Below are 13,683 nucleotides of genomic sequence, written 5' to 3' on the forward strand. Positions count from 1 at the left end.
TATTCTGTGCCTGTTTTCACACGAGCTACCTCAGGCCTTATGTTGTATGGTCATCAATTTTCCCAGATCACTACTAGAGGTCACAAGGCTGTATTCTGTGTTTGCAGTTTAAAGTCTGCTATCTTCCTGGTCTGTTTTCTGCTTTTATGGTGTGGCATATTGCCATCACTGAGCCATTTAATGAACTGGAGAATGCCTTTATAAGGTGTTATATTGCCATCAGCATGCTACTTAACCAATTGTGTAACAAACAGGAGTTTATACTTCCAGGATTTGCTGGTAGAAGTGATGCTGTGCTAGCAGCTGCAGTAAATCAGTGTAGTCAAACTATGGCTGCCTCTGTGCTGCTGCCTACTTTTCTTTATGCCTGTGTTACATGGCTACTGTCAGAGGGGATGCAGAAAGAATTCTGGGAGGAAAATGTGCTCCTTTCCTTTTAAAAAAAACTAAAAAAAAAAGAAGTTTTTAAATCTAAATCTGATATATACTTTACCTATTATTAGTAAATTGCATTAAAATTAGCACTTACTGATGCTGTTTGAATAGTGATTCATGCCTACCTTTGTGATAGAAAAATCAAAGCATAAATTGCTTTTCTTTTGCGAGTCTGATACAATGATATTCTTTCCCCATGATTGTCTTTTGTCTAGACTTCTGTCTGGTCTAATTCTTATGTATTCTTCCCATCAGGATTACAGAGTGAACATCTTTCTAAGACAGAAGTGGAATGATCCCAGACTCAAACTGCCCAACGACTGGAGGGGTTCAGACACTCTGACAGTGGACCCAACAATGTTTAAGTGTCTTTGGAAGCCAGACTTGTTCTTTGCAAATGAAAAGAATGCTAACTTCCATGATGTCACTCAAGAAAATATCCTCCTTTTTATATTTCGGGATGGAGATGTCCTAGTCAGCATGAGGTATTTTATTGATAAATTCACACTCTTTCTGACTTAGTCAATTCATGACTTGATGGGAGATACATAGACTGTTAGACGTAGTAACGCAGTTTTTGATTAACATTTAAACGTATATGGCAATTTTTAAACAGTGCTGTCAAAAATGAAATGTGTGAAAATAAATCAGGAGATTTATTTTGCAAATAGATTGCAAAGCATGTAGGTTGATAGCACAGGAAGTATTAAAATTTGAAATGTTTGTATGTTAGTATATCTTGTTAAAGTAACATTAAGTAAGCTAGTACTAGTAACAGCATTTAAAACTTATAGTTACGTAGATATCTGGAAGCATAATGTAGTGAAAGAAGGTTGTGCTGTCATTCAGCAAGACCTGGACAGGCTGGAGAGTTGGGTGGAGTAGAAACTTATGGGATTCAACAAAGGCAAGTGCAGAGTGCTACACCTGGGGAGCAATAACCACATGCATCAGTACAGGTTAGGGGCTGATCTGCTGGAAAGGAGCTCTGCAGAGAAAAAGCTGGGTGTTCTGGTGGACAGCCGGTTGGCCATGAGCCAGCACTGTGCTCTGGTGGCCAAGAAGGCCAACTGGAGTGCACTGAAAAGAGCGTGGCCAGCAGGTCAAGAGAAGGTAATTCTTCCCCTCTACTCAACATTAATGAGGCTGCATCTGTTCAAGAAAGTTCCCCAGTTCAAGAAAGACAGAGAACTTCTAGAGAGAGTCCAGCAGAGGGCCACAAAGATAATTAAGGACATGGACCATTCCCCTTATGTTTTAGCAGAGGAGTTGGACCAGTTGATCTCGAGGTCCCTTCCAACTCCTGTGATTCTGTGATATTTGAAGTATTTCCTTCAGCAGAGTAACATACTTTTCTCACCACCTGAATTTCTATGTTTACTAGTGCAAATAAGGATTATCTCCTAATGATTTAAAAAAAGACTATAATTTAAAAAGTAAACATAAATATTTTGTAAAAGTACTTGGACGTGATTCCAGTTAAGATCTATGCTTTACTGAATATAGATTTTTCAGAGGACCTCCTTAAATATTTAATTTCCTTGCAATTCATGCATACTTTTTTGTGTTTTTGCTTTGTTTATGATAGTGATAGTACTTTATGCCATAAAAAACAACCATTCATTGTAAACAGCCAATTTTTTAATTAAAAGGAATATAATGAAGATTTACAGCCTATAGATGCAATGATTTGCAGAGATTAGGTTCACTTTCTAACAGTGAGTTTGTTTGCTTTTTTTTGCATAAACTGAAACTTACCACCAAAATGCAGGAAAAAGTGATTTCCCAGAAGCACTGTAACTTTACCATTAAGAGGGCACAACTTTTGAAATTACGAATGCACAGGCTTTTTATTTGCAGAGTGGAAGTGGTTAGAAAGAAGAAAGAAGATAGGAGAGTCTGTGTTTGTTTGTTTTTGCTCATTCTAAATCAGGATGAGAAAATTAAATCTCAAGACTTTTGCAGACGGAGGTCAGAAAAGGAATCTTAGAATCAAGTGAATTGGACAGTCTAAGCATTTCATTTGGCTCATTCTGAAGGTCCTGTTCTGAATACAGTTGTTTATCTAGCAATTTTTGAAGTCTGTAGAAATTAATATTTCAAAATAGAAAATCGCTTTCAGCTACAGAAGAAATTTTGATTTTAAATACTAAAATTTAACAGTTGAAACTTATTTCAGGTATGTATTTTTCCAGGTTGTAGCCATTTAGAACAGCTAGGCAAATTGGAACTTTTGTTAGTTGATATTGATAGTTGAGGTGATGTCTCAGGGATCTTGAATGGCACATAAAGAGCGGATGGACATTGATTATTTACCTTCTTTTCTGGTAAGAAAGGCAGGGCAAATGGAAGGAGACCATTAGAGTGTGTGAAGGACAGTGTTCTCCTTGTTGCAGGATGCTTTGTATTATTAAACTTTACATAAATTCGAGAAAGCAACGGGAAGCTTCTTAAAGGAAAAGAATTCTGTCGAGCTGTCTTAAATAAGGAAGCATCACTCACTCCTGGTTTAGGAAGCTTGTGAGGCACAACTTAAAGGAAGCTGCTGGAAATCTGGGAAAGTGTCATTTTCTCATTGCTCTGGTCTCATATTCTTCTTCAGCAGCCTGCCACTGTCCACTGCTGGAGACAGATTTCAGTATGGACCTTTGGTTGGGTTGTTCCTAAAAATTATGTCTTTTGCCACGTCCTCTAATTTGTGAAATTCTGTATGTATAACACTGCATTATTAAACTACTAGAGGTACTTAAGTTTCTGGTTAGATACCCACATTTTGCAGTGCTATTTATTATAACTTCTGTTATTTTTGTCTACTATTTTGGAAACTGAAAGTCAAATACCTAGGATTTTCCTTTTTCTTAGTGCAATCTACTCCTTACATGACAGCTCACCCTAATTTTAAATTCTATTTCTGTATTTTTAGATTGTCTATTACTCTGTCATGCCCTTTGGACTTGACCTTATTTCCTATGGATACACAGCGCTGCAAGATGCAATTGGAAAGCTGTATGTAGATTCATCTTTGCCTAAAAACACACTTTGTAATGAATCTTGAAATGAATAGTCACTGATTCCCACCAGTGTAAATTTCCCTATGAAAAATGTTTCTTATGGTTGTGTCACCCCATGCACTCTGATTCGAGCTTTTGCTATTAAGCACAGTGACAACTGATTTAGTATTACAAGAACAATTGCAATAAGCTTAGTAAAACAGAAACACGTATCGTTTGGAAAAAAGAATCCACAGTTTCCCCCGATGGTTTTAACTTTCATAAGCAGTGCTTTTTTGTACATTGTCAGGGTCCATTTTATCCCTTTGCGTTGATAGGTGCACTGTGTCATTTGTAACTCCTGAGGTACTGGAACAAAAGAAAATTATTTGATGCCAATATTTGAGAGTGTTAAGTATGCAACCTTTTCAGAATGCTTTCAAGATTTGTTGTGGATGTGGGCAGGCATCTCTCCCCTACTAGTCCTTTTTTGGTAGCCTGGTTATCCGACCTCACAAAGGGGCAGACAGGTCTCATCTGTGAAGGCCTTCATGCCATGCTGGAAGTTGCAGCCAAAGTGCTTCTGAAACCCATCTTCTTCCCTGCTCCCCAAGTACAAGGGCATCTATTCCAAAAGTCCAGTAGTCCCATCCATCCTTGTTGATTCTACTTTCCTGGCCTTTTGTTTTAACTAAGCACGAGTGTGATGCTCGAAAGGAAGGGTGCTTCCTCCAAACCTGTTCTATTACACTACAAAAGCTTTATTCTGTTGTTACTGCCCCAGATCTGCTGAGGAAGCTGAAATTAAGGAAGGAAAGACAGAAGCAAGGAACAGCAAGGTTAACCAGAGCTGAGCAGGACAGCCTGGTGATGACCGGGTAGTAATAATGATCAGAGCTATACAATTTAACTTTTGATTGACAGCATTTACCCTTAGAATTCTAATATGACCATAATGTTAGAGTTTTGCCCACTGTGCATACATTAGCTGAAGTAAACTCGTATGGTAAACCCAAACAAATTTGTGGTTAATGTGAAAGTGGTAATAGTAATGGAAGTTGGCTCAAACTTTCTCAGTCTGGGTTTCTCTACAAGTATGAAAAAGTATGATTTTTCAAGGCAGAACTACTCATAAAAAGTTGCCAGTAACTTAATCTAATCAACCTTACTGTCTCTCTCCATGCTAAGTTGATATATATAGATTAGGGTGCAGAAATGCATTTTCTGCTCCTTTGGAAAGATAGTGTGAACTGAACTTTCTTCTACCTTTTTATTCCTTTGACTCCTATGGTTCCCAGTCTGTCCCCTCCAGTTCCAACGGTGGGCTTGCTTTCTCTGTTATCCATTGGCAGTTTTATTTCAATAAATACGTTCAGTTCAAACTTCTGTCTTTCTGGTTGTTAGATTTCCAAGACGAAGCAGCCAGTTTTTATTAAACAGTTCCCTGTATGTATGGTTATGATCACTAGTTCGGCACATTCCCAATGGACAAGATGTTTATTAATTATATTATAAAAGATGTTGGAGGGTTTGTGATTTGATAAATGTTGTAAAGAGGTGAAACTGATTTTATGAATTGAACCTTAAGACGACTCATTTTTTTATATTATCTTTTAGCATGGAGCTTTGAGGTGTGATTTTTATTAGGTTGTTGTTGACCTTAAAGAAGTTGGCTAATGAACGATTTAACTTTTTGAATGACATCTATTTTTCAACAATAAAAACTGTTTATCTAAATCCTCCAAAACAAAAATGGTTCTTTAAACACTTCTGAGGCTTAGAATTACAAAACAGTTCCAACTAGCTCAATCTTTTTATATATTTCCCCCCCCTTTTTTCCCATAAAAAGCACACTATCTTTGAGCAACCTGGTCTAAAGAGAGGTATCTCTGTCTATGGCAGGCAGATTGGAACTAGATGATCTGAAAGGTCCCTTCCAACCCAAACCATTCTGTGATTCTCTGATCTCTGTATGAAGTTAATTCTTAATAAACAGAAAGTAACAGAAAAACCAGCATGTAAAATCATAAGTGTGTATTTATTTAATACTGTGTGATGCTTGAACACTAGTGCCGTTGTATAAATCATGTTTTAGATGTATGTTGGGGTCTTTCCCTATTCAGGAGATTATGATGGTGCTGAAGTACTGACTTGATTTCAATAGGACTATTTAAATATCTATCTATTTGAATTTCTTGTCATGTATTTCCTAAAGCACAGTGATTTCATGAATCAGGGCTTTTAATCTGAACAACTGAGTAGAAAGGTTGTTTTACACAAAAGCCAAGTAATTAGGTAATCAGGTAATTAGTAGGTGCAGTGTTAATTTCTGCTGTAGTTACTTGGACTTGTGAATGTAGCTGAAATTCAGTATGTTTTTCCTGCTTTACTGAAATGGAATATGAATGATTATGATTATATTATGATTATATAAACTTTAAAGCCATGGAATCTAGAGCTTTGCTTTATTTGTTTAGATAGTGATTTCTGTAACAAACACCTCTTAATCGTTGTAATATTGACAATAATATAATGTTCTACCTGGCAAATCTTAATATAGAACAACATAAAAATTCAGTTGTGGATTATGTCATTTTTTTTCCTAATTCTTTGAATAGGAAATAATAAAAAAAAAAGTACATACACACTAGATTTTATTGCTGAGTTTACTTTGATTAAGATGGGACATTAAATAATAATAATGATTTTCTTCTTGTAGTTGGTTACACAACTGATGACTTACGCTTTATCTGGCAATCTGGAGATCCTGTACAGTTAGAGAAAATTGCTCTGCCTCAGTTTGATATTAAAAAGGAGGATATTGAATATGGTAACTGTACCAAGTATTACAAAGGCACAGGTAGGTGATATAAGTGGTTTTCATGGTAAAACCACTTTAACCTTCCTTCTGTTATTGTTTATGGATAATGATTTATACTCCAGTACATGTCTTACATTTTTATGGGAGGAAATGGGTTACTTTTAGCTAGCCTGTAGTACATGTCATTGTAACATATCATTCTAATATAATTACTGCAAACTAATTCAAATACTTAAAGTCTAGATTGAAAATTAAATGGAATTAAATGTTTTTCTTGATTTGGCTTATATGTCTCCTGATCTTGCAGTTGCCATTTTGTTTCTGTAGTCTGGTTAATTTTCTATTCTTGTAAGCTCTTTTCTGATGGGCAGTTCATGTAGAATTGTGCTACCTGGAACAAGTTAGGGTAATTTTTCTCATTAAACATTTGTTCCAAAAATTGATAGTATTAGAGTGTAACTTTAAATGCTTCTTCCTGCAGGTTCTTCTTTTCTCTAAGTGTTCTTGAAATGTGTCACCGTAGAAAGCTGTTTGCAGTCCTCAGCTCTGTATGATTCAGTCCTGAGATTGTATTTGAGCGTGGACAAAAAAATTTCTGCAGTGCTTTCTGGCTTCTAATGATTTATCATTTCTATTTTGATTAATTTCTGCCTATAATTTTATCCAAACTACTCACATACCGTGGCAACCCCAAGACTTTTCATAACAACTGAAATCAGCGGGGTGTGTTTTAGTCAGTGCTACTGCATCATATGCACAAATCTCCCATTAAAATGAAGATGGCTGTGGCACTGAAGCTTTTCTGCAAGGATCCTTGTCAAGTTTCTTGCTGACTATTCAGCTGCAGTTGAGAGTTTGTTACTTGCAGGTGTTTTTGAGCTAGATCCCAAGTGTGAAGAGATCTCAGGTAACCTTTATAGAGCTTGGAGTTAAGGAATTTAGTTTGAAAGAGATAATTAAAATTGAATGCTATTTTTTATCTGCAAAATGAATGAGTTCTTAGCTTACTAAGTACATAATTCCATATCTCAGATTATTTACATTTGAAAGTAGTGTGAAATTACCTCTCCTCAGAACAATGCTGTATTGATGAAAGCACAACCAGCAGTTGGTATTTAAATCCAAATTTGGAAATGATAAGAGGTTTCTTAGCAGTGAGAAAATTATTTTATTCTTAAACAAGTAATGAGTTTACTGAAAAATTAGGCTATGAAGTCGTGGAAAATTAAATAGATTGATTTTGCAGTTCCCAAGTAAAATTCATAAACATGGGAAAATTGGATGTAATACAAAGAAACTTCCATTTCATTCAAGGGCAGAAAGGAACACTTACTCCAAATTGCTATCTTGTAATTGTGTTGTCAAAGTTAGCATAATGATTTTATGTTTTGTCATAAATCAAAGGTTAAACATCTAAAAAATTGATATTTGTGCATCTTAGGTATTTTTAGGATTCCTAGAATCTTAAAGAAAAATCTAAGAATTAATCGTTACATGCTTTACAGTTAAACTGGAAAGAAAGCCAGCGTTGCTCTTTGAAGTTCCAACACCTTGTGACCACAGGTTAAAATGGCACTTTGCAAAGTGCTCAGCAAGATGGTCACGTTTTTGTGTGTGCATGATTTGACTGTTAATGAAAAGATCATTAGAAGAACCATCAGACTCAGTGGAATTGCAACATTAAATTTAAAAAAGTTCTCATAATTCTTTTATTGCTAATCCTTTCTGTTTAAAAATTAAAATCATCCATGCTAAGTCTATAATCAAGACTGGAATTAATACTTCATTAATGTGAATTGAATAGGTAAGTATGATGAAGTATTTTAAAGGCTGCTTTCAGGAATTAGTAGCTGTTTGACTTACCTTTAATTCTTATATTGAAGAAATTTCACAGTGCAGATGTGCACGTAATTAAAATTAATTCTATTCAGGATTTTATAAGGCAAACAAGAGGCAATGTTGCAAGTACAAGCAAGTTTTCTAAGCTATGGCCTATGCAGGAAATTGTTGCCAATTGCAGAGAACTTACTCTTTTGACCATTTACATCAACTGGTGTTTTATCATGCCTGTCTAAGTAGAGAGTCAGTAAATTTGGAATGTCTATAACAATAATCTGAGTATTTAAGTTGCAATTTGTCTATTTCTTATTTGCCAAAATGTGTGACAAATCCAAGAAGTTCTTTAGCAGCTGAGCAATGAGAGTAACAGATACTCTGTGTGATGGAAAGGCCACACAGAATGCATTTCTGGCAGAAAGCAAATAAGTGATGATATTTACAGTCTCTCCTTGTTTAAATGTAAAACCTAAAATTCCTAGAAATTATTCAGAAGTTATACAACTAGAGAACATTGGCAAAGATAGAAGACTGCAAAATACCATTTAAGGTCTTCTACACAGCAAAGGAGTATTTCTGTTTTTTGTTGTTGTTTTGATTATTGTAGGCTCACCAGTATTTTGAAATGACTTATTATTCTAGGATACTTGTTTTAAAAAATACACGAGAATGATAAGTAGATAAATTTTTCAAAGATTCTACATTCTAAATTAGATGTACACCAATTCTTTTTTTTACAGATGGATATTGACTTGAGCTTTGATATTGTTCTAATGTAATTTAGGAATGCCTTCTCTTCGTTACAGAATAGTTTCTGATGTATTCTTCTGTTATCTCCACCAAATTCCTAGTGTCTGTTGCTCTATTTTTTGTTGAATTCATCTTATTGAACATTTTCTGAAGTGTTTGTATGTTTAAGGTTTTCATTTTAAAAGCTTTGATGCAATATTCCTTTTTCTCAAAATTTAGCGTGTTCCAATTTTAGGAGTTATCTTTATCAGCTTTCAGTATTGGGGGAATCTCTGCTTTGGGTCACTTTCAGATCACCTCTTTCCATTCTAACCTTTCTAAATAAATATTTTTTATTCCATCTTATTTGAGAATTAATGCTAAGTAGAATTTTCATAGGAATTTAAGCTATATACTAGCTTAAGCTGGTATGACTGCCAGATCCCATTGGTTGTAACTGGCCTGCATGTTGAAGCCAGATTTAAGATAAGACTCATGTCAGCTGCTGGTTATTGACTCGCTGTGAAAAGGCAGAGGGTGCTTATAGATCACGAAGAGAACCACAGGTTACATTGATTTGTGTTTTGAACATATTTCAAATTGAATTACTTGCCTTTTTAAAGAAATTCAAATCAATGAACCTGTGTTCTTAAGCAGAAAAATGAGTAGAAGATAGTAATCTGAAGAGGTTGACCTGCAAAGCACGTTAAACTTTAATATGCATTTATTTCTTTAAAGGTTATTACACTTGTGTAGAAGTAATCTTCACTTTAAGAAGACAAGTTGGATTTTACATGATGGGTGTTTATGCTCCTACACTGCTAATTGTTGTTCTGTCCTGGCTATCATTTTGGATCAATCCTGATGCAAGTGCTGCAAGAGTCCCACTGGGTAACCTGCCTTCACATATGCTGTTACAGACCACTTAACACCATCAAGCCATTCTCAGTTGCTTTGACAACATGATGCCGGACACTGAAAGCAACTTCACTTTCATTATCCACTCATCTTTTTCACTGAAACCTCCTCATTCCTAGTCGTGTAAAATCCACCCCCATATTGAAGCTTTGCTTGTTATGGTTCCAGTGCTAATGCGATGAGGATGCTCTCTCTGCTCCTCTCTACTGGGACAAATCTGATCTTATCAGAACTTATTTGTGGCTGTTGTTGCAGACACTGGGGCAATAGGTAGTGTGTAGGAACTTGAGCATTTGAAGAACTCTTGAAATAAGAGAGCAGGATGATGATTAAGAATCTAAATAGCTATCTCTTGTAGCAGGTTTTCTGAAGATTGATAGAAACTGAATGATTGGAAATGAATTAGTATCCTTGATTTCATTAGAGACTCAGCTCATGAACTGTTTCAGCCTCTTGCACTGCTCAGCACAACACAATAGGCAGGCTGTTTGTTTGTTATGGGACTGTAGGACATGGAGTTAATCAGAACAATAGTATCTTATCTTCACTGTTTAATTGCATGGGACTCCAGCTCTGGGTTGGGCCAGCCTGCAGATCACAAGAGCTCGGTGAAATGTGGAGCCAGGCTCTTGAATCTTGACATTGCTGTATGTAATCCTATCCCCATGCCTTCCACAACCTCTCCTTCCTCATGCCCCGAACTCCTTGTCTTCATCTTTCCCTGGCACTCCCACCTCCACACCCCCTATTTTCCAAGTCTTCTCCATGTTCCCAGGAGACGTAGTTCAGCTGTTTTCCCATCCCTCAAGGATGCAGTTGAAGCATCTCTCCAGGTCCTGGCCTTTCTGAGAAGCCTCTCACCCACACATTCATGTACACATCTCATCTGAATCTAAGCCCTGTGCAGCCTCACGTGCATGAACACATGCTGAAAAGCACTCAAGATCCTTAGGAGCAAAGCCTGCCCTGTCGCCATCCCAGACTGATCAGTAGAGTCTGAAATCTCCATGGAACAGGAAGGATTCCTGCCAAGTTTGTTAAGGTGAAATGTCCCTGCAGGTGCCTTAGTCTGAGCTGTGCTGCTCCACTTTCAAGACATCTACCATGTCTCTTCCTTCTCCATTGATGTGATTGCCAAAAGAAACAAAGAGCTGCACAAGATCTGGAGAACCAAGACTGAAATGCTGTTTTTGGTTTCTCTGCCACAGTTGGCTACCTTCCTCTAATTAAACGTAATGAAAGCACATTTCATTACATTTATTGTATGTATCTCTTTTACAGGGTACTGTAAATCAACTTTATTTTTCTTGATCTTTAAAAATACTGATAGTTTTTCAGGAGTAGTCATAATTCATATTAGTTTGATAACAAGTAACAAATACTTGGAAAACAATTAAGAGTGATTTCCATAGCACGAAACGTAAGATGTTTCATGAATGAAAAAAATCAGCCTGGAGAAATTATACCATGCCTTAAATGAAAAAGATAGAAATGAGAACTGGAACTGGAGTTATTTTTCATATAGTGAGATCCAATATGATCAAAACCTTATCATTATAAAAGTATTTCTACTTTTATAATCCTGTGTTTCGAATAGCTGACCAGTCAGGTTTATCAATTATATGTTAGATTTGTAAGAAGCATAGTGATGATTTATGTAGCATGGATGTGTTTATGACTAAGCACACATGCTTATTTATTTGTCTGTTTATCTTTTTTTATGCGTTTTAAGTGGTTGTTTGCTCCTTTTATATATTGCCATGATATAATGCATTTTCAAAGATATTTACCATTGGCTTGGCTGTGTTGCTTTTCCTCAATCCCCAGAGAAGCAACAAACACTAAATCTGACGATCCTTTAGTCATGAGTCAGTATTTAATAATGCAAGTTGATAAGACTATGGTTGCATTAAGATTTATGTTTCTCCAGTTTGCAAGAGGGCAACAAACTAGCTCTTCTCTCTACATCCTTAAAGAAAGTTGATCTTGAAATTTAACAAGAGAAACATTTCAAGTAATGTCTACTCACAAGAAAGTGTCACCAGTTGTCATTACAATTAAAATGGTTGGTAAGATACCTCTTAGGTGAGAAGCTACTTCAGATTTGCATATGAGTGTCTTAATTCAGTTGTCCTTACAATTAAGTATAGCGGACTACTGTTGGCCATGCCTAGGAATCTCAGAAGTTTGTAGCTGATTCAGGAATGCAAGAACTAGAAAGTTCAATATGATTTTGTAGGTTGATTGATTTTCTGGGAAAAGGTGTTTTTTTTCTTCAAAGAAAAAGGCTGTGCCCATCTAGGAACTAAGTAAGTTGCAAGACTTTTTTACACCTATAATGTTGAATTCAATTAGATCACACAATGGTAGGGAACTCCACAAAGGACACGTATCTGGAGAGCTCTGGCTAAGTGATTTAAAGATGGAGTCATCAAGTGCTTCCTTCTAAATAAATGCTTGTGTTTCAGCTTTGGTTAGGTTGTGGTCAGACTCAGTGATTTTTAAGGTCTTTTCCAACCTGAGCAATTCTATGACTTCAGACTTCCAACCAGCCACAGTAGCCTGAAGTAATGGAGCATTAGTCCAGGGTGTAAGAGTCACACACCATACACTGCCTCCTTTGAAAGGGTGCTTGGGATACAGTGGAGGAACTAAAAGCTTGGAGAAGTGATGGGTGACATATTCCCCATATGTAACAGCCAAACATGCCCTCCGTCATGCCTGCACTCAGCTCTATCTTAGTTCAACTCATTGCATTTTATGAAAGGGTTTCAAAGGAAAGACATTGAGATATATTTGAATAGTGTAGTATGAAGATTGGCAAGATTATGTCTTCTAGTTTACAAAGTTTAATGGGAGAAGTGAATGTATTGCAGATAACAAATTATGAGGAAAGAAGGATGGAATATTATATTTTTCAATAATGTTTGTGAGATGGAGCCAGACATTTTTAAAGCAGTAATATAAAACAGAAAATGCTGTTTTATACAGCATAAAATTAACCTTTGTAACTCATTGCCAGCAGATAGTGCTGAGGCTAGTTAAGTTTGATAGATTTGGAAAAGGGAGGTTTATTTATCTGGCAGTATGCTCTGAAGTGCTTTAGTGGTATTATGCACATGTAACCTTTGGTAGTATTTTTAAAATAGGAGCTCTACGCAATCATGCTTTAGGCAGTGAGCTACTAACCTTCATGATAGGGATGAAGAAGAAATTTCTGTGAGTATAGTTATACAGATAGATAGATAAATTAGTTATTAGGTTCTTACATCACCGAAATATGAATAGCATGTTGGCAGTGGGTCAAATCTTGTATTGCAGATCCTGTAAGCTTAAGCTGTGTGGTTATATTTGAGATGACTGAAGGCTGGATGTAAGTGACCTATTAAATGAAAGAAAGAGGATGTAGTCCTTGCATCTTGCAAAGCTGGCAGGTGGACACACTGTGCGATCAGGACGGATCACACTCTAGGAAGAAAAAAATGCAGACTTGTTTCTTAGAAAGGCCAGCATTCCCAAGTTTGTATCAGAGGACTAAGGCCTCTTCCACTTCTTGTCCCTGCGAAGAAAATGGAGGTTTCCTCCCTGACACACCACTCTCATTTTTAAAATTATTTTTTACAGGTTATCTTGCAGCTTATTTATTCACTCTCCTCAGCGATGTTGGAGCTGTGGTATTTGCACCATATTCAGTAGGTGCTGTCAGAAATGCGACTTACAGCTCTGGTACGGAGCCTCTGAGGCAAGGCCAGCTCTGATTTCCTTGGTAGAATATTTCTGTTTTACTTCGGTGTTGTCTTGAAAACCTAGAAGATTTTCTTTAGTTTCTCTGGCTCAGAGAATGAAGGTTTCATCCTTCCAACAAATGGAAATTAGCAGCAGAAAGCTGCAGGTAGGAAGAAGTGTCCTTTGTGTGTTAAAAGACAATACGCTTTTTATTTGCACTTTTTATGA

The 13,683-nt window shown here is 36.4% G+C and overlaps 1 protein-coding gene across 3 annotated transcripts in view; it reads left to right on the top strand.

Annotated features, from left to right (window-relative positions):
• GLRB (glycine receptor beta) overlaps positions 1–13,683 on the top strand; it is a 47,084-nt gene that overhangs the window by 18,239 nt on the left and 15,162 nt on the right. For 2 of the 3 annotated variants that reach the window (XM_003205362.4, XM_019614428.2), the window contains exons 4-7: positions 691–920; positions 3,359–3,441; positions 6,145–6,285; positions 9,550–9,702. In XM_003205362.4, the coding sequence (XP_003205410.1) occupies positions 691–920; positions 3,359–3,441; positions 6,145–6,285; positions 9,550–9,702 (607 nt within the window). The remainder of the gene's footprint in view (positions 1–690; positions 921–3,358; positions 3,442–6,144; positions 6,286–9,549; positions 9,703–13,683) is intronic. The other variant, XM_019614429.2, reaches the window with a different exon arrangement.

This window comes from Meleagris gallopavo, chromosome 4 (genome assembly GCF_000146605.3).
Source record: "Meleagris gallopavo isolate NT-WF06-2002-E0010 breed Aviagen turkey brand Nicholas breeding stock chromosome 4, Turkey_5.1, whole genome shotgun sequence".
In the NCBI taxonomy this organism is placed as follows: Eukaryota; Metazoa; Chordata; class Aves; order Galliformes; family Phasianidae; genus Meleagris; species Meleagris gallopavo.